This window comes from Leuciscus leuciscus (assembly GCF_965113295.1).
Source record: "Leuciscus leuciscus genome assembly, chromosome: 6".
Lineage (NCBI taxonomy): Eukaryota > Metazoa > Chordata > Actinopteri > Cypriniformes > Leuciscidae > Leuciscus > Leuciscus leuciscus.
Window position 1 is genome coordinate 6127675 of NC_138730.1, and position 21540 is coordinate 6149214.

At 37.6% G+C, this 21540-nt stretch overlaps 2 protein-coding genes and 1 long non-coding RNA gene across 3 annotated transcripts in view; all 3 read left to right on the top strand.

Annotated features, from left to right (window-relative positions):
* Positions 1-21540, top strand: part of LOC309501908 (uncharacterized protein) — a 575396-nt gene that overhangs the window by 522014 nt on the left and 31842 nt on the right. The window lies entirely within an intron of this gene.
* LOC309501933 (protein NLRC3-like) lies at positions 3526-19624 on the top strand (the record flags this gene model as incomplete). Its single annotated transcript, XM_082174226.1, has 6 exons — positions 3526-4035; positions 4645-4749; positions 5037-5141; positions 5315-5399; positions 17500-17695; positions 17790-19624. Exons 1-6 carry the CDS (start codon positions 3977-3979, stop codon positions 19622-19624), a joined length of 2385 nt encoding a protein of 794 aa, XP_082030352.1. The 5' UTR covers positions 3526-3976.
* Positions 5415-13524, top strand: LOC309502076. Its single transcript, XR_014207127.1, has 2 exons — positions 5415-8683; positions 12697-13524. It is a non-coding gene; the product is annotated as an uncharacterized lncRNA (long non-coding RNA).

Consider the following 21540-nt stretch of genomic DNA (forward strand, 5'->3'; position numbering starts at 1 on the left):
GTCCCACAATGCAGTACGATTGTGACGTCACCACATATCTCGTTTTATCACCACCACAACAGACAACTCTATGATATATTATATATATTTTTATTTATTTATTTAAAACAACCCAAACACACATATAAACATCTGGATGCTGCATTAAACAAATTCTTAAAGGAAAAATGTTTTATATAATAAATCAACTCCACAGCTGATTCCAAGGCCCTGTCCCAAATGGCACACTCCGGACTTGTGGACTTCCTCAGAGTCCACACTTTGGTGACGTCATGTAGTGCAGACCTATAGGGCCCTTGGCGCGAGTCCACGAGGGCGCATTGAGAGGTATTTTTGGGACAGACTCGCTCGGCATGCCGGAAATAACGGTCTGGTTGTTGTTGGACAGGAGAAATCACATTTTTGCGCTCGGACGTCTTATCTGCATGTCCACTACACAGCCTAATTTTACAGTTCTATATTTTGATATTGTGCATATCACCTGGGCATTAGACAATAGATAAATCATGCTTATTTAAATGATGTATACAGTTGTACATAATAATACATAATGTTCCATTTGAACTAAGATTACAATTTTAAAACATAATTTAAACATATTTTTTTCAATTCACAGGTTTCAATATTCATACTATGTTTACATATGAGTCAGTAAAGCCCTGCCATTCGGTTCTATTTATTTAATGAATCATAATGCGATCGTATTATTAAACACGCTATTATTATGTTTGAGACATCAACCACTGGTCGATGACCATAATGTTTGTATAAACTGTAGGTAACAACTGGTAAAATGTACATTTAGGTCATAAAAACAGTAATATTTTCTTCTCAGCCATGTCAACAATTATCCGTGAGTGAAATCTCATCCCATCTGTTGTCTGATTGGCCTTTCGCAAGGATTCCTGGGTAGTTAAAGTGCGTGGAGCCTGCATCTATGCGGGCTTCGTGGAAGACCGCTTCAAGGGTACAAAGGGGGCGCTGCTGAGCACACTTCAGAGCGGTAAAATGCTGAATGGAACGGTCTACGGACTCGTAGACTCAGCGAGCACGCGCAATTCAAGTCCACGAGACCGAAAGTCCGCATGAAGTGCGCCATTTGGGACAGGGCCCAAGTGATCAAGGGTAAGCCCTAAGGGACGTTCCAATTCAGCCCATTGCAGTTTCCGCCAGTAGTGGGCACTCGCAATGACGTACATCCGAGTGAACGAGACGGAGGGAAGTTAGCAAGTGAAGGGCATGACAACTTTGGACTGGAACGCAGCCAGGGAGTCGAAATTCGGCACAACACCTGTTCTGAGTGAACTACACAAAAGTTCTCAGAATACATACTCAGAATTATAAACATATAGCATCTGCAGTCTCACATATGAGGACACTCCACATGATCTTCATCTCCAGAGCTGCTCTTCTTTGGAAGCTTATGGGTAGCAATATTCAATTTGAAATGTAATATGCAAAATCACAATGCAATATGTAAAATGGCAATGCATTTCTGTATTTAAATTTAAATGTTCCCATCATTTGTGCAACATTTGGTGCAAAATGAAAATGAAAATTCAATTATGTAATTTACATTTGCCATTTCATACACTAGTTTTAATATGTACATTGAATACTAATTGTAACGCTTTATAAGTTGCAAAATTAAAATTAAAATGTATTACAGAAATGATTAGATATGTTTAACACATTCAAGCAAAAAATGTAGCAAAATTGTAGTGTAATTTTTCTTAATTGCATTTACACTCACAGTTACGACACTTGCGATTGCATTTCCATTAAGTGTCCCGCAATGTGCAATTTGAAAATGCATTCTGAGCCGATCACGTGCCCGCCCCGCCCTGTCAATCACTGCGTGAAGGCGTGGCTCGGCAACAGGTAAACACGCCGCTATGGTGCGTATTTAGAGGTGTTGAAAGGAAACACGGCGGCGGCAGAGCTGTTACGAGCGTTACATTCACTAGCAGATGAAGTGAAGCGTGGACAGAGACATGGTAGTGTTTCCGAAGATTATTACGCGCCTGCAGGTGATAGAACCAGTACGATGTTGGACCGTCTGGGTCTGGGAGAATGTTCTGCCTTATCAAGCGTCATCGACACCCATGTAAACATTGCTGCGCTGCTGTTGTCTGATGCTGGACTGTGTTGATGGTTTCGTTTTGTATAAAATATTGTCTGATACATGCTTATCTTTATTCTTATTAGCCTACTACTGTAATACCATATAATGTTGGAGGTCATATAGTTTTTCCTTACAAATGAATAGGCTTAGGCCTACTACTCTGTGATCACATAATATGACAAAGCTCCGTTGGTATTTGGTATTAATAGCTACCGAAAAATGTGACTGCTCTTTATTTATTTATTTATTTATTTATTTATTACTGACTGTAATGTTCAATAAAGTGACGAATGTGATGTGTGACTGACCATCTCTCTTTATTCAGCTGTATAATCATAAAATATGAGGCAGACGTGCGAGTCCCTTTCCATTTTATATTGATTAGGTATTAATACATATGTGCATGGTCACAGAATCTGACGGGTCAAATTCATCGACCTAGCCTTTTTTTGGGTGAATGTGGAGCAGGTCGAGGGATGGTGACGTCATCGTCTATAATTCAGTGTAATAAACATAATATTTTAAACAAGGAGGCAGCACACGAAACTTTAACCGGCACAAACAAGCGAGACCACTCTATTTGTGAATCATGAATCATTTGTGTCCTAATACAAAACAAAAGGATTGAATGTATAATAAATACAAACCTCAGGATGTCAGTCATTTACAATATCCAGCATCTTAGATAATAGTCCAGAAACAGGGAATATAACAGATGCACTGTTGAAATGTCTATTTAACAGGTTTTAAACAGGATTTAGAGATATATGTGGTATAATATCCCGCTCCAGTGCAGTAGGTGTCGGTGTGCAACTGTTCAGCTCCAAACCCTCCTGTAAAACACACGAAGAAGAGGAAAATGGACTGACAACAAGCGCAAGTGAGTTTGATAAATTCTCTTCTTAGTGGACAAGACTGCAAGTAAGTTTAATACATTCTCCATTAAAGTTATTTGTAACTATTAGGAACTTCATATTGTATATTAAGCGTGATTCAAATGTGAAGTTACAGAAGGCTGTTCTTCTGCTACTCCGAACAGACGAAGAATCTGCCAGAAATTACATAATCAGAAATTACATAATCTGCCAGAAATTACAATCTTTTGAAGTTAAAACACAAAAAGTTTTATTGATAAAGGGTTATTGAAAACAAATATGTTTTTTGAAAGTTTTCTTACATTTTCTCTTCAGTTTTAGGCTGTTGTTTTTGTGATGTGAAATCGAAAGTATTTTTGAAGCAGACATTTAGACAGAGATGAAGCCTAACGTCAATGAACAACAATCTGATATTATTAAACTGAATATTTCTGACTGTTCATATAGCAATTATGATTAGTAGTTATACAGTATGTCTATAATTCTGGTTACTTTTACTTAATCAGTTGTTTTAGGATCATTTGAAGGTAATGAAATCAACCACCATTGTGAACTTGAAGTAATGATTAAATGACAAACGATTCAACAATTAATAAAGATTGGGTAAATATGATTGTAAAATGATATTATACTGTAATAGAGAATATAACAAATTGGGTTCAGTTTTCCCAGCACAGTGTAAATTTCTGTTCTCCAATGAATTCATATTTAGAGTCAGTTAAACTCATTAAACAATCAGAAATGATTAAGACCATTCGGTTATTTTACATGGCAATATATTTGTTTGTAACTCACTTTATTTTATACATTGTTTTTGCTGTTGCTGTTGTTGATGATAACTCAGCATTCTTCATTATTGTCTTGAATAAGATGTTCTTCATCTGTGTAAAATGGTGTCATTTCCAGGTGATGCTGAAGGATTGAGTGTTTTCAGAAAGCAGTGCTGATCAGTTTTCAGTGTCAGTTTAGCTGCAGTATGTCAGAGGAAAGAGGAAAGGACTCTCTCTCTCAGATGAGTCTCTCAGAGAAACACAGGTAAGACTGCGTCTGTTTTCATCAGTTTAAACTCCACTGGACTTTGTGTTTCCCTGTCAATAACAAAACTTTAAGCATTGTTTTATATTTGTAAATGCTTTGCACAACTTTCAAACTTCTTAAATTAACACTGACATTGTCTATAAAGCCCTGTTTGCTCTATAGAAAATATCACAGTTAATAATTTGTTAATAACCTTCTAGAGGCTGAATTAATCCAAATAAATGACTTTAGTTTTTAGATCATAAAATTATTGACAGACATTAGAAAACAACTATACACTTAATTTAATTCAAGTTTGCTAACAAAACTGTGTCGCACAGACATTTCTGCTCTTTTCTGTCAATAAACAAAAACTTGACATGTTCTCTTAAATTATGGTCAAGTATCTTTTAAATCCTCAACATATTTAATCTCACTCATGTATATTAAATAAATTGTTAAACTAATGTGAGCCAGTAAATAAAATGATTGTTAACTATAAAACTGTTGATTATGTGAGTGTGTATTTCTGTGGAGGATTAGATAAAGACACAGATGTGTTTCACACACAGTTGATCCTCCTTTACTAAAGTGTTTTCTCTCTCTCTCTGTTCTTTGTGTCATCAGTGTAAGATCAGGCTCACATGTGTCCAGCTCTGTGTCTCTGAAGAGTGATCGGTCTAAAGATTATCCACCAAACTTCAGTGAGAAAACACCATCATCTAATAAAAGGTATTTTGTGTGTTTTCATTACATTATAGGGTTGTATTATTTGTCCACAGTGGTGTATGTGATTGAACTTGACTGTGTAAGGGGATTTATGAAACTCATTCCAGTAACACAATTACACAGGCAGCCACAAGGAGGCATAAATTCACTATGGAAAATAGATAATGCAACTAAACATGTCCATCCATCCAACCATGGTCATAAATGAACAAACACACAGCTATACTGCATTTGATTACTATTTGCAACATTAAACCTTAAAGTGTTTTCTCTGTTCTTTGTGTCATCAGTGTAAGATCAGGCTCACATGTGTCCAGCTCTGTGTCTCTGAAGAGTGATCGGTCTAAAGGTTGTCCACCAGACTTCAGTGAGAAAACACCATCATCTAATAAAAGGTATTTTGTTACAAATTTTTTGTCACACAGTGACTGTGTTTAAAAGTTGTATCAGTGAATACCAATCATGAAACATGTTTAGATCAAATATTTGTCAGAGTATTCACAGCTAATGCTTATTTCTCTTTCTGTAAAATATCAGTTAGTATTTTATTTTACTAATTTGATTACAGGCTTCAATATGAGACATTAGACTCAGACGTTCAGACTCACAGGAACCACGAGAATTTCAAAGACAATCTTCTAGGGATCTTCCAGGTAGGAAAACACATTTTTATAAATGTTTAATATTTCTAACTAACAAATATGTTATTGAACAAAGAAATTTAATAATTTTTTCTTGATCACTTATTTCTCCTTTTAAACACATTTTAGCACAACATGGTTATTAGCATGTTAGTCTTTTAACTGGATTTTTTTATGGACATGTATTATAATTAGTGCTGTCAGTTAAACGCGGTATTAACGGCGTTAACGCAAACCCATTTTAACAGCGTTAATGTTTTTATCGCGAGATTAACGTTCTTTTTGGCCTAGCAAACTTTGTAGTTTTTTTCACATGCTGTTGCAACAACTAGTAACATTAGAAAAACTACAACACCACACCGGATCTAGCTAGACCGGAAACAAAACAGTAGTAGGCCAAAGAGTAGTAGGCTAAAGGGGATCGCACACCGGACAAGAAGCGCAGCACAGCTAGGGGTGTGCGATATGACGATTTTTGATCGTGGACGATTAAAATGTCTCCACGATCTGCTTTTGAAGAAATATCATAGTATCGTGCATTCTATCAGTTGCTGTTCTGGCGCCTCTGGACCCAACATACTGAACAACGCGACGTATATTCACATAAAATGTTAGCGCAGCGGAACGGGACACTGCAGTTCACAAAAGTTCATAATTTGCATGTGCTTTAATGCCTTGTCGGTTAAACATTTAATTTGCGTGCTGATGCGCTGTTCTTACGTGTGCGTTTCTCAGCGCGTACATGTGAAGCTCACATGCACTAAAAGCCTGTCTACCAGCGCCTGGATACTGGACTAAGTTATCTTTCGAGTCTTATTGTGCTTATACTGTCAAATACACACAAGGTTTACATAAACAAAGTCGGTTATGTCTAAAGTGAAAGCAAACTTGAGAAAATTTAGAGAAAATTTGCTTGTCAAATGCGTGTATATTAGACGCGTCGCGCGCAGCTCTTAAAGAGACAGTAGCAATAGTAAACACGCTGCCGCTTGTCCTTAAAGGGATAGTTCACCCAAAAATGAAAATTATCTCATTATTTACGCACTCTAATGTTGTTCCAAACCTGTATTAATTTCCTTCTAATATTTTTCTAATATGAATATTTTGAAGAATGTGGCTATCCAAACAGTAGCTGGTCCCCATTGACTTCCACAGGAGAAAAATATACTATGGAAGTCACTGTTTGGTTACCCACATTCTTCCAAATAACTTTTATTTTCAACAGAAGAAAGAAACTTATTCGAGTTTAAAACAACTTGAGAGAGTAAATTATGACAATTTGAATTTTTAGGAGAACTATCCCTTTAATGTTAATAAAACAACAAAATGAAAAGAGAAATTCACTCACTGCTCTTGACTGATAACTTTAATAGTAGCTTTAATAAGTATCAATGTATAATTTATACAGTGAAGTCTATGTTTTGTTTTATTTTCATATTTGTTCATTTAATTACTCTCTTCAATGCTACTGTTAAATACACCTACTGTAGCTGAAAACATAAATCACTGTTTATTTCATTTGTATATTAAGTTGTGTATGTGTAATGTGTATCTTTGATCTTAATATTTAATAATGAGAAATATTTTTATCTTCGCCCCTGTCTGCCATTCTTTTTTATTTTATATTTTGTTGCCTAAGGCTTTGTTTTTAAAATATGGACATTAGTTTGGCTGTAATGCTCAGTCACAAAATAGTAAAACCAACATAAAAAAGAATCGTGATAAAATCGTGAATCGTGATTTTCCTGAAAAAAATCGTGATATGATATTTTTGCCATATCGCCCACCCCTAAGCACAGCGTAGCTCTATCAGTGTACACACACCGGTGGCGCCATTCGGCGTCTGTCCGCGGCGCCCAGCTACATAGTTTTATATTAAATTTACATTTATTTGTCTCAAATCGTCGTTAATGTATATACTGACTTCACCCTGTGCTCCAATATACATTTAGTTTTACATTCATTCACAGAAATCAGCTGCGTGGATGAAAACTGCTGATGTTATCGGATTTTCAGGAGATATTCTCAATTCATTCAGTTAACGGATGCTCTGAGGTAAAGTGTTCAGACTTAGCAACGATTGTATTTAATTGTACAGTACAATCATAACATAGTACAGACTTTATCTTAATTCCATGATGTCCATAAACATAACAATATTGCTGGCCATAAACTGAGAAAGTGCACGTCCGGTGTGCGATACCTCGAGTTGTCCTAGACGTGACGCGGCGCTTCTCGTCCGGTGTGCGACCCCCTTAACGCTACGTTTTGAGTGGATGGCGAGCGCGAGACGCCGACATGGATGCCAATGTAAGACTGAAAATACTGGTTGAGGCCTGATTTATGGGACAAAAGGGCCCTGCTGGCTGATTAACATTTGACCTCCCCCAATACAGCCTTTCTTCCTCTCAGAAACTAAGAACCCACACAAGAGCATGGTTTAATGCGAATGTTTATCATTGACTGTTATGCTTTTGGTGTCATTTGAAATGTCTCAAAGTGAGTGGTACAGATATCTCATATCCAGATAGATAAAATAAAAGGAAATAAGGTTTATAGAAGTTCATAGGAAACTGGTTTAGAGATAATGCCAGATAAGGCAACCCCCCTTCTGTGGGATAGAAGCCATTTGAGGGTGGTCTCACCCCATCCCCCTTCTCACCTGGTCAGAGGATAAAGGAAGGTGTTCTGGCTCTCTCGGTCTCTTCTTCTTGGCTGGACGTGGAATTGGATAGGTGGTCTCTCTCTCTCTCTCTCTCTCTCTCTCTCTCTCTTTCCCTTTCTCTCTCTCTATCTCAGGTACAAGCTGGGTAAGATTCTTTGGTGTAACCAATGTATAACCATGTTCTAGATATTTTAATTGATTGTGGAATTGATCTCTGATATCTGAAATATTAAATTGCTACAATGTGATTATTCCAACTGGGTTTGACATTGTTTATTTAATGGTTAAAAGGAATAGTCAAACATTCGCTCACTTTTAGTGAGGCACAGATATTATTAAAACCTTTCATTTATGGAGTCAGATGAATTAACGAGTGAGTACATGATTAATGTATTGCAAATTTAACCAACAAATACTTTGCATGAGTGAGGACAGAACACGTGACAACCTTCCCCGTGTATTGGCGAACCGGCAGATTGGGCCAATATAGCGGGCCCTACAAAATGGTGACCTCGGACGTGATCTCAAAACAGATCAAAACAGTTTCACGAGAAATGTCCTTTTCAGCAAGTATTTGGGATTTTAAAATCAACAAGAGGTTTGAACATCTTCTCTTTCTTCCGCCGCGATGGTAAGTAAACTTTTTCTGCCCTTTATAGAAGTGTTGAAGAAATGTTTGCATTGTTTAGCCTACGGGTCGGAATTAAAGCCCTTTGTTTAGAACGTGATGCGGTAGCTAGATGAAGAATGAAAACCCTTGTGCATTAGATTTTAAAGATCTCCTTGTTTTGCCTAAGCAACAAGAAACGAAACCTAAAGTATAGCATCTTCCAAATAATGAATAATCGATGAAGAGCTAAAAAAGTAAAGCCTAAAAGTTTTAAAATCAGGCGCATGTTTTCCGGCCATTGTTGAAACCAGCAACACTCGAAGAGAATGAGCAAACTAACAGAAAACAGAGAAAGAAAAATCTAAGTTTGTAAAAGATCGGAAAACACGTGATTTTATAAATAAAAAGGCAGATCGATGCATTGTTTATGAAAAGAAAATTTGGAGAAAACAGGATGATATGATTTACAAGCTAAAACTCAAATATCAAGGCTAATGCTAAAGGCTAAAGCCATGCTGCGTCCAAACGCTTAAACCATGTTTTGTCTCACTGGCTGACTGGTAGGCCCAAAAGCCACATTGAAAACATTAATATCCTATACTAAACCTAAACTTATCTTGACAAACTCTATATTCCATTAAAATCTTAAACTTTGACACAGATGGAATTAAATTAAGTAATTCAATTTAATTTGGCTTATTTAAGTTCCTCTGAGAAGTAAACCCCTAAAGTATTTGATATGCTGGGATGGAGATAGATCTTTTTTAGAAAGAAGATTATCTAGTCAAAAATCTGGTAAAATTAACTGTAAGCTCATTATTGTGAAAGCATGTGTACTGATCATGTCCTGTTTACATTATGGGCCGAAAAGGTTCAGCCTACACTGTACAAACTCAGTAGAAAAGGTCTTAACATGGATGCTATTGACAATGAAATTTTCACTTGGTGGAAAACAGTGGGTAGTAAACAGAAGAAATCAAAACATGGTGAAATAATTGAGGCTTTAAACTTCATAAGTTATAAACGGCTAAATGAGTTAACAAAATTTCTATCTTCGCTTATGGATGCTAAATGTGAAGAAGTGCATTCTAAAAATGCAGAGGCACAAAAGTCTGAGGAAAAGATTCAAGATCTTCAAACACAGCTAGATAAATTACTAGCTGAGCTGTTAGCCCTGACTAAAAAGTGTAAAAATCATAAAGACACCATTGCAGATCTTAAGGCTAAGCTAAATGCTAAAAGCAAGTCTCCCAACAAGCTTAACAGTGATTGGGCTAAAAATGTACACTTCTTAGATGAGGCAGCCTGCTCTAATAATCTTGTATCTTTACAGACAGATGAAGCATGTGATAAAGTTATGAAAAGAGTGCCTGTTTCTACCCTTAAGGTGATACGGCACCCAAACGGCACAGAGTCAATCATTCGGCGTCCTTTAACAGTAACTGAATGTAGCTTGTTTAAAGCAGAGATCGGACCATTCCCTTTGAAAGGGCCATTCGAACCATGGTGGAGACACATTGTTAGTCTAAAACATGCATTTCAGCTCGAACCAAAAAATATTTGGCAAATTGTTATCAGCTCAATTCCAGATGTTCTGAACTATAAGATACCACAGGTTTTGATGACAGGCACCATTGTGCAGTCAATGCATCAAAATGAGCCTGAGAGCGAAATCTTGAATAGACTAAAACAATGCCTTCGCGAGCTGCGTGGTTGTAGTCCTGTTGGATGGGAATTGATTTTCAATCGGAAACAGAGTACTGAAGAATCGTTTGAGACATATGCAGAAAATATGTTTGAACTTTTTGAGGAGTATTCTGGAATTGAGGGTGTTAACCACAACAATGTAATTGTCCTTGAATTCCTGCTTACAAATGCAGGGCCGCGTGTACAGCAATCACTCATGTGTGGTGCTTCTCCAGCACAAAACACATTCGAAGGTATTGTTAGTTGGGCAACAAGAATTGAGTCACGAAAACAAATGCATGGTGAGGTAGCTGTGTTAGAATGTCATGAAGATCCTCCATCTGCAGGAGAATTCAGAAAGCCACACTGTGGCAAACTGAACAGATTCTGTAATTCCTGTCACAAAACAGGCCATACAGAGGAAAAGTGTTGGTCACTGGGCAGAGGCAGACCTCCACCCTATTTCATAAAACGCAGACAATCACAATCTAATGACAAAAACCAGCACTCTGCAAGTAACCAAAGCTCAAATGCATCTAAAACTCTTACTGACCTAACAACTTTGGACGCTCAAGGCCTTCAGCTATTAGCGTCATTTGCTAGTCGGGTAGCAGCCCAATAGCAAATAGCTTAAATGTTTAACATCTAAATTCATTGAACCTGTCTGCATTTTCAAATTTGAAATTGTGCTTAACGCATCGTGCCCTACACATCGTGCACATAGAACACAATTTGGTTGTTTGTGCTACAACATGCACATAGGCTAATTTAAAGTTTATTCTTTAAACACAGGATTACTTTACTGTAAGTGTAGTTGAAACACTTAGGCAAAGGTGATATAGATGTATTCTATTGTTTTGCTGTGGGTGTATTTGGAACACTTAGGTAAAAGGTTGTAGATGTTGTATTCTAGGCCATGTGTCCTGTGTAAACTGAAGTAAACGCGTGTGTCTGTGCTGAATTTGATGGCTATAATGTGATTCACAATGAATTTGAAAATCAGAAACAGCGAACACATCTCATATTTAAGGCTTCAGAGAACTAAATATTTTTATGTTTGAATGTATTCTGAATTACTCTGAGATTTGTTTTTTCCAAAATAGATTAACGGATTCGTATGTTTCCACAAGATTGTGTCAGAGATTGGCGACGGAACGGCTAATAGCTGATATCAGGAAGTGTGCGGGCGACTTGGATGAGAGGATGGGTTAGTCCGACTAGGATCAGCTTTACGCTGGTTGATTAACCTTGCTTGGACGCTTCCGATGACTTCTGTTCTAATTTAATAGTTTTGGAAAACGGTTGAATTAAGTTCCTGAAGGGCATCCAAGGGGGCTATTGTATATATCTTTGGTTGTTGCGCGTGTACGGCAAAATCCCTAGATATTTAGCCAACTGCCTCAGCTTCTGATCTTCGGGGCTGACCACTTGTGTCGTGCATCCTTGGGAAGGACTGCAAAGCGATATAGTTTTCCTTATTTATAAATGGAAAAATATAAAGTAAGAGTAAATAGAAGAATCAAACGTTATAATGGCCATTTAAAAAGACTAAATGAGAAGAAAAGGTACTTGAAACCTAGCAAAGGGAAAAAGAAAAACAGCGAATGTACATCTTATCAGCCCTGAGCCAAAAGGCCTTTTAATATTCAAATGTATTGACATGAGAACCAGTAGAGATTTGACCATGCGTTAAGTTGTTCCAGAGACTCTTCAGAGACCGAAAACAATATAATTTGACTTGTATTGTTAGAGAATATAATTATATTATAACTTGAATTATAATAAACATTATATTACACTCGCCGAGCAGGACAATAATTGGAGAACTGTGACTTTCGTCATTAAAATTGAATTTCTGAAACAGAATTTCATTTGTGTGCTACCCAGTGCCAAAAAGGGGCGGAGTATGCCTTTATTTTTCACCGTTAGAAAACACGGCTAGGAGTGTGGCACAGGTAATAGCACGCTAAATAATCCCTGACTGGGGTGCACCAACTGAATTGAATCTGATAAGATAAGTAAATTTACGAGGAGGGTGTGAAATGCTAAACAGCAGACAGAAGTACCACAGTTTTTTGCAGGTCAAAAAATATCTGCACAAATTAAAATGTGTGAATGCATTGCACATGCAGCAGACTGAAGGCTGAACTGAAAAAGCAGCTTCAGGTGTCACAACACACTGAGACAACAGCAACAATTCAGACGTGGTCAATGAAACTCGGTTTCATGTGACATCTGGAATTAAAATTGCTAACAAGTAAAAGAATTCTACTCGTCTGAATTTAATGCTTTTGAAATATTGGAATTATCTGTGGTTCGCTCTCCTCTGTTTTCTGTCTCAGGCTTAGGCTACTTCTGCAAAATGGTGGAGCCCACCTGGAGCAAATCCAGGACAGCGGAATTGTTCGAACATAACCTGAGACTCGGGAGATGGGTGAAAAGACATTATAAAAGGCCTTTTCACACGTCACACTATCACATTACTGCATAAATATGGCCTCCCAGTTTAGAACTGGATCGAAATTTGCAACACAATTGTTATCGATTAGATTCCACCCATCTCCTAGACATGAACACTGAACACACCCCTCCATCACTATACCCTCACAGCATCATCACCTGGGGTAGATGGTCTATCCAGGCTGAACACTGCACATCAGACGAAGATGTGTCATCTTCACACTAACAGATCCAGATAGCTTCACACACACAGGGTGGAGCTGATCTCATGATCATGGTCTAACAGAGACACAGAGAATAGCATACGCTATTCACAACAAACTGCTAACTAATGTAACACACATGAACAACTGAATGGCTACAGTCACAAATCAAGACAAATTCTAAGGCAGACCTGCCATTCAATTTCAAACTCTATGATTGTTGGTGGGAGTTGGAAGATCAGAGGGCCCCTGATTTCTCAACTTACCACTAATAACAGAAACATAATTAAAAATGGATAAATCTGAAGTGAGACCAATTCAATCAAGTACAAAAATTTACAATTCAACTCTGTCATCGACTGTGACTTAGCCAGATCAATACACACACTCTCAAACACACTCTCTCACAGACACACACACACACCAACACACACACACACACACACACACACACACACACACACACACACACACACACACACACACACACACACACACACACACACACACACACACACACACACACACACACACACACTCACAGACAAAAACACACTGACATTCTAAAAAATTCTCACACAAACACACAAAACCATTGATTGGTTTACACCGACCTCTTGCTGCATTTCTGAAACCTATTTTGATTTCTGCATTTTTTCCTTTGAGTAATTCAGAAAAACATTTCTGAAACTTATTTTGATTTTAATTTCTGAAACTTATTTTGATTTCCTTTGAGTAATTCAGAAAAACATTTCTGAAACTTATCTGCATATTTGTATATTGTCCATTTTACTTGCAACAATGTATTTGGACATCAATTCAATTGAATCTCTATGTTTGGTTACACCAAAATAGCACTGGTTGTTTTGTTAGAATGCCATTTATTTAAATGTTTCTAGAAACAGGGTAAGAGCTTGTAAGATCTTCCTTTGTCCTTCCTTGACCCTCTATAGGAGTACTATTGACGTGGTAATTAAAAATCAGGTAATTAATGAGACCAAACGTACCACTCACAATTGCTGACATGAACATGGTATTTTACATTGAACATGACATGATTTTTCCTTATTGCATTATGCGTTCCTATGCATTTCCTTACGACTGTAAGTTCATATGTGCTCAATCGTGAAGCGGACATTGAAGATGCTTTTCAGGTGTCGCACACAAAGCCGTGTGGACCAAAGGAGAACCCCTTCATCCACTGAGGTCTGCCCAGACCACCGTACCGCTGGAGGTGACAGGGTTGGTTTAGAAGGGTCAGATCATCATCGTGGAGAAGGTGCCAGGGAAGCGGAAGTTTCTCCATGAAGGAATGACACGTCAACTGAACAAGTCACAAAAGGTCCAGATTGACTCTATGAACTTTACTCACGTCACAGGATTACAGGAAGAGAACCTGAATGCATTCGTCCACCTGCTGGACTCAAGCTATACACCTGGTGAGAACAGGTGTTCTGCAGGTGAACACCGCCCACTGAGCTTCTACAGATGCCAACATTGCAAAGACAACTTTTGTGCTACATCTTCAAGGATTATAACAAACGTCTTACTGTGACCCCGTAAGTGTTCATCGGAATGTGACCCACGGGATCAAGGAGGGAAACTGTAAGACTGAAAATACTGGTTGAGGCCTGATTTATGGGACAAAAGGGCCCTGCTGGCTGATTAACATTTGACCTCCCCCAATACAGCCTTTCTTCCTCTCAGAAACTAAGAACCCACACAAGAGCATGGTTTAATGCGAATGTTTATCATTGACTGTTATGCTTTTGGTGTCATTTGAAATGTCTCAAAGTGAGTGGTACAGATATCTCATATCCAGATAGATAAAATAAAAGGAAATAAGGTTTATAGAAGTTCATAGGAAACTGGTTTAGAGATAATGCCAGATAAGGCAACCCCCCTTCTGTGGGATAGAAGCCATTTGAGGGTGGTCTCACCCCATCCCCCTTCTCACCTGGTCAGAGGATAAAGGAAGGTGTTCTGGCTCTCTCGGTCTCTTCTTCTTGGCTGGACGTGGAATTGGATAGGTGGTCTCTCTCTCTCTCTCTCTCTCTCTCTCTCTCTTTCCCTTTCTCTCTCTCTATCTCAGGTACAAGCTGGGTAAGATTCTTTGGTGTAACCAATGTATAACCATGTTCTAGATATTTTAATTGATTGTGGAATTGATCTCGGATATCTGAAATATTAAATTGCTACAATGTGATTATTCCAACTGGGTTTGACATTGTTTATTTAATGGTTAAAAGGAATAGTCAAACATTCGCTCACTTTTAGTGAGGCACAGATATTATTAAAACCTTTCATTTATGGAGTCAGATGAATTAACGAGTGAGTACATGATTAATGTATTGCAAATTTAACCAACAAATACTTTGCATGAGTGAGGACAGAACACGTGACAACCTTCCCCGTGTATTGGCGAACCGGCAGATTGGGCCAATATAGCGGGCCCTACACCAATAAGATTCTGAATGTAAAGTTTACTTTTAAAAACTTGCCAAATGGTTCCATTGACAAGACCAAAGTGATCTGTGTGTTTTGTCGTTGTGAACTGAGCTATCATCACAGCACGTCCAGTCTGAAATACCACTTGACACGAATGCGAATTCTCTGATGTGATTATTTGCTCCGAGTGAGAATGTTAGTGTGAAATTGAACACTACAGTATATGACAATGTTGTTTTCAATAAAAAAACATTTGCAAAAAGCAAGCCGATCCACTTTTCCATGTTGATAAGAGCATTCAAATGAGAAAAAAAGAATGTGACATTTAGAATAGATAAAAATGTGCGATTAATTGCGATTAACTGTGAGTTAACTAGGGGTGACCCTGAATAGTCGAAGATTCGATGCTTCTATTGGAGGAGCATGATTCGACTACCGATCTCACGGTCGAATCTTCGCTGAGGTGTTATGAAACGATGATCATGCCACTTTGGCTATATGAGGGCGCTCAATGTCTGATTTCACATAGAACTACCGGTTTTCTGTCAATACGTTAATATTCAGCCTATTATGATAATGCTGTATATAAAAATGTGCAAAGAAAGAAGCTTTAATATTTTTTAACGTGCGTGAATAAATCCAAACACCCCGTGACAGATTTAAGTTTCACTTTCAATCCGTGACCGACAGAGGAGCGTCTTGGCGGCAAGGATTTAAATCTTTAACAATGTCTGGGATAAGAAAATCTAAAGTGTGGATGTACACCATCAGAAAGGATATTCTCCAAGGCTGGATTTAGCATCAGGAAAACCATGATCGCACTTCTGCCGGCCAACGTTAACATGTTGGTTTTCCACGGGACATTCTAAAATGCTTAACATGAAAAAAAAACGGCTTTGGCTTTTAAAACGCTTAAAAGTCACTTTAACGTGGCTTAATGTATGTACACATGTACACAGTACACACTTTATTAAGAAACCATATGTGCAGATAAGCAAATTAACCTAGAATATGAACGCAATGCGTTCCTCCTATAGAAAAGTGTTTTCTTTACATAATTTGATATTTTAATTTAACTATTTTAGGAGATTAAGTCGTTAAACGTTTTTCACGTTAAGTGTTTTAGAATGTATTTTATCCGCGCGCACAATTTGAAAAGACTCCAACGGACAGACAGAGTGAACGACTGGATTTGTTCTCTCGATCAGGTACAAGTGATTTCAAAACTTTTCAGCCGGTTCTAATTTGATTTGTGGATGCTGTGAACATTTTTAGCTAAAAAGACTGCCACTCCAGTTTAGCATTTATTGTTGTTTCTGCAGTTAAAAAGACAAAGTTTAAAATTCTGGCTACTATCGTTATTTTAATAATTTCTTTATTTTAATTTTATTTATTGATCTGTCAGGGTTATCTAATCTAACTATTTGTGGCTTGTGTTTTGAATATATGTTCCCCTGCACTTTAGGCATTTTGCACACATTTGCTCCTCATTTTGTGACTTGATTCTGATTTATTTCGTTTTGTATTTTTATTTATTAGAAAGGTATATTCTGTTCTAATTTAATTTTGTAAATAATTGTTAATTTTTTCGGTGTTGTGCTGTACTTAGAGCCGGCTCGCACAGGTAATTTAGCCGATTTAATTTGATTTGCATGTGAAATGTAAATCCTGTCTGCAGTGTGGCCTTTCTGGAGTTATTTATGTTATTTCTAAGTTTTATTGATCCGAAATGTTTTTATACATTTTCTTCTATATCTTTGTGTGATTTTCTGTACATCGCGGCTTTGAAATGTTAAAGCCCCGCCCCCATACACATGATTCGACTATTAGTCGACTATAGGCAAGACTTGATGAATCTGATTCGACTATGAAAATCCATAGTCGGGGACACCCCTAGAGTTAACTAAGACATTAATGCGATTAAATATTTTAATCGTTTGACAGCACTAATTACAATTATTGAATAAATAGTGTTGACCAAATGTAGACGTACAATTTGGCTTAAATTGTGTTATTCTGTCTTTTCTCTTACGTTTGTAGGATCTTGAGAGCAAAATAATCACATTTCTGAAGAATGAGCTGGAGAAGTTAAAGAAAATATTACAAAAAGAGAACACACAACACTTTGTGAAGGACTTTAATGAGAACAGATCCAGTATCAAATCAGCAGCTCTTGATCTCACACTACATTACCTGAGAGAGATGAAGCAAGATGAAGCTGCTGATACTCTAGAAGGTAAGAGACTCATGATCATCTGTCTGATTGTCTCTTATAAATGTAGGAGAGAAAATGAAGACTAAAACTATCTATTGTATGTTCCTGTGTTTAGATGAGCTGTTCCTCATTCCTCAGCTGAAATGTGGCCTAAAGAAGAAGTATCAATGTGTGTTTGAAGGAATTGCGAAGCAAGGTGACTCCACACTTCTGAATAACATCTACACAGATCTCTATATCACTCAGGGCGGCAGTGAACAGGTCAATACTGAACATGAGGTGAGACAGATTGAAGTTGCTTCCAGGCGTCATGAAGCACAAGAGATACAGGTTGAATGCACACATTTGTTTGAAGCGCCTGAACAAGACGAGGAGATCCGAACTGTACTGACAAAAGGAGTCGCTGGCATCGGGAAATCAGTCTCTGTGCAAAAGTTTGTTCTGGACTGGGCTGAAGGAAAAGAAAATCAAGATATCAGCTTCATATTTCCTCTTCCATTCAGAGAGATGAACTTAAAGGAGAAAGAAAAACTAAGTTTGATGGACCTTATGACTCAATTTTTCCCAGAGACAAAAGGACTGAACCTTACAAGAAGGAATCAATTTAAAGTGCTGTTCATCCTTGATGGACTGGACGAATGTCGCCTTCCTCTGAAGTTTGATTGTAATGAGACGTGGCGTGATGTATCGTCACCAGCCTCTCTGGATGTTCTCCTAACGAACCTCATGAAGGGAAATCTGCTTCCTTCTGCTCTCATCTGGATCACCACCAGACCAGCAGCTGCCAGTAAGATTCCTCCTGACTGTATCGACCGGCTGACAGAGATACGAGGATTCAGTGACGCACAAAAGCAAGAGTACTTCAAAAAAAGATTCACCGATGAGAATCAGGCCAACACAATCATAGATCATGTTAAAAAATCAAAGAGTCTCTTTATCATGTGCCACATCCCAGTCTTCTGCTGGATTTCAGCCACTGTTCTCCAGAACATTCTGGAGGAGAAAAGAAATAATGATGTGAAAAACACTCAGGCTGATGAGATCTCTAAAACACTACAGGAATCAAACACTGAAGACACTCCCAAGACTCTGACACAAATGTACACACACTTTCTCCGCTTTCAGATCCAGCAGAGCCGCAGAAAGTATGATGGAGAATACACACCAGATGTTTCCTGGGATAAAGACGCCATGCTTTCCCTGGGGAAACTGGCATTTCATCAGCTGGACAGAAACAACCTGATCTTCTATGACACAGACCTGGAAGCCTGTGGTATTGACGTCTATAAGGCATCAGTGTACTCAGGCATGTGTACCCAGATCTTTAAGGAGGAAACAGGGATCGTTCTTGGTACCATGTACTGCTTTGTTCACTTGAGCATTCAAGAGTTTATTGCAGCCCTTTATGCACATCTGTTTCTAGACATCAACAAGACAAGTGTGTTTGAGCACGAGTCTACAGAACCGGAAAACAACAATAAATCCATGATTGATTTTCTCAAGACTGCAGTGGACAAGGCGCTCGAGAGTGACAATGGACACCTGGACCTTTTCCTTCGCTTCCTCCTCGGTCTGTCACTCCAGTCCAATCGACGACTCTTACGAGGTCTGTTGACACAGCAAGACGGCAATGACCAGAGCAACAAGGAAATAGTTCAGTACATCAAGCAGAAATTAGAAGATAATCTTCCTGCAGAGAGATCCATCAATCTGTTCTACTGTCTGAATGAACTGAACGACCAAACTCTGGTGAAAGAGATTCAGACCCACCTTAGCAAAGGAAGTCTCTCATCTGGTGACCTTTCACCTGCCCAGTGGTCTGCTTTAGCCTTTGTGTTGTTGACATCAGAGGAAGAGCTGGAGGAGTTTGAGCTTCAGAAATTCAAGAAATCAGACGAGTGTCTCATTAGATTATTGGCAGTCATCAAAACCTCCAGAAGAGCCCTGTAAGTCTTTTAATATATTTTTGTCATGTTTAGCTCTCATCTGAAAAATGCATTTATCTACATTACTCTATAGTGATTCCCCATCATAAACATGAACCTATACCTGTAAAGCCTGTCATATGAAATAGTGTGTGTGTGTGTGTGTGTGTGTGTGTGTGTGTGTGTGTGTGTGTGTGTGTGTGTGTGTGTGTGTGTGTGTGTGTGTGTTAGTGTTGTCACGATACCAAAATTATTGTTTCGATACCGATACCAAGTCAAGTATTGCGATTTCGATACTTTTTCGATACTTTTCCTGAAAAGGGAGAAACACTCTCAAATATCATTGCTGTGCTTTATTTTAAAACCGGGACAACATTCTAATCATATAACACACTAATAAATGAACATATGAACAGCAGATATATTAAACATTTGAACAAAATATGAAATATAAAATATAAATTAGAGCAATGACATTCAAGGTAATTTTTTTTTAAATTTAGCAGCATTATCTCATTTATTGAGATAAACAATGTTTAATATTGGTAACATATGATAAGCCTCATTGGTGATATATTTGACATGTGGGGAGAGAGTTGTGGAAGGCCTATACTTCATGTTAAACATAAATATATAGCAGCAAAGACAGCGTCGGCAGTGTTGACGGCAAAATAGGCTACAGAATAATTCGTTCTGTATTGAGAGGTACAATATTTGAAAATCGATAATATTTTTATTAATTACATTTATTGTATTTATGTCAAAACTTTCAAACATCAAAATGTCATTTATTAATATGTATTCGTGTCAAAATGACATAGAAACATCTTTTCCTATTCTATTTTGCCTGGAAACGCTTTGAAGACTAAAAATTTACTGTTTAATGTTATGTATTTGTATTATTTTCCTTTATTCATTTTCATAATAATTTCATAATGTATTTTGTCAAGCCAGAGTTATGTGTCTGTGTTGAGTGCATGAGGAGACTATAGATAGCATGGAACCATGTGAAGATCATGTCACATGAGACAGGTGGATGAGCTATATTTTGTAGAGGGTGTGTACAATGTAACATGTTTCAACTGATGCAGATGTAAGCAACAAAGATATGTTCTTAATATGGAAGTGAATTGTGCCATATGTTCTATGACATATACGTTCCATTTTTAAGCTCAAGCTACAGAGTTTGTTACCATAAAAGGAAGCCTCTTAGTGATGTATATAAGCTCAATCTTACTGTACACATCAGAGAAACTAAGAGATGTGAGGGAAGAGAAATACGAGAACGCATAGACCTGGCATGAATGTAACATCTTCTGAAAGATTCTCTCCTGACATATAAGAATAAAAATTCTTCTTGGCAAGATAACTGGTGTCCGGCCCTGTGAATCTAATAATAAGGGGAAAGACTAAATTTAAATCTACAATTGGCGTCACGAACAGGATTGATGTCTTCAGGCCTTTGTTTGATCATTCCAGGTAAGACCTTATTTTATTCTAAATAATTCTGAGTCTGCCTGATGATTAAACATAGACTGAAACTACTTAAAAGAACTGTGCTATTTAAATGACCAGTTGTGTTGCCAATGAATATATGTCAGCCATAATAATAAAAGGGAAAAATGGAATTCAATTAAGTAATTCAGTTTAATTTGGAATTTTTAAGTTCCTCTGAAAAGTAAACCTCTAAAGTATTTGATATGCTGGGATAGAGATAGATCTTTTTTAGAAAGAAGACTATCTAGTCAAAAATTGGGGAAATTAGCTGTAAGACGATTAAAGCTAGGAAATTTGAGGATACTTGATTAATAGGAGCAGTTAGATGTAGGGAGTTTCCAAAGAAAGGAGTAAAAATAGTCTCTAAAGACATTAACGCTGGAATTAATACAAGTATGAAAAGGCAGCAAGACTTGATTGACAGGAGTGATTAATTGTGACGAG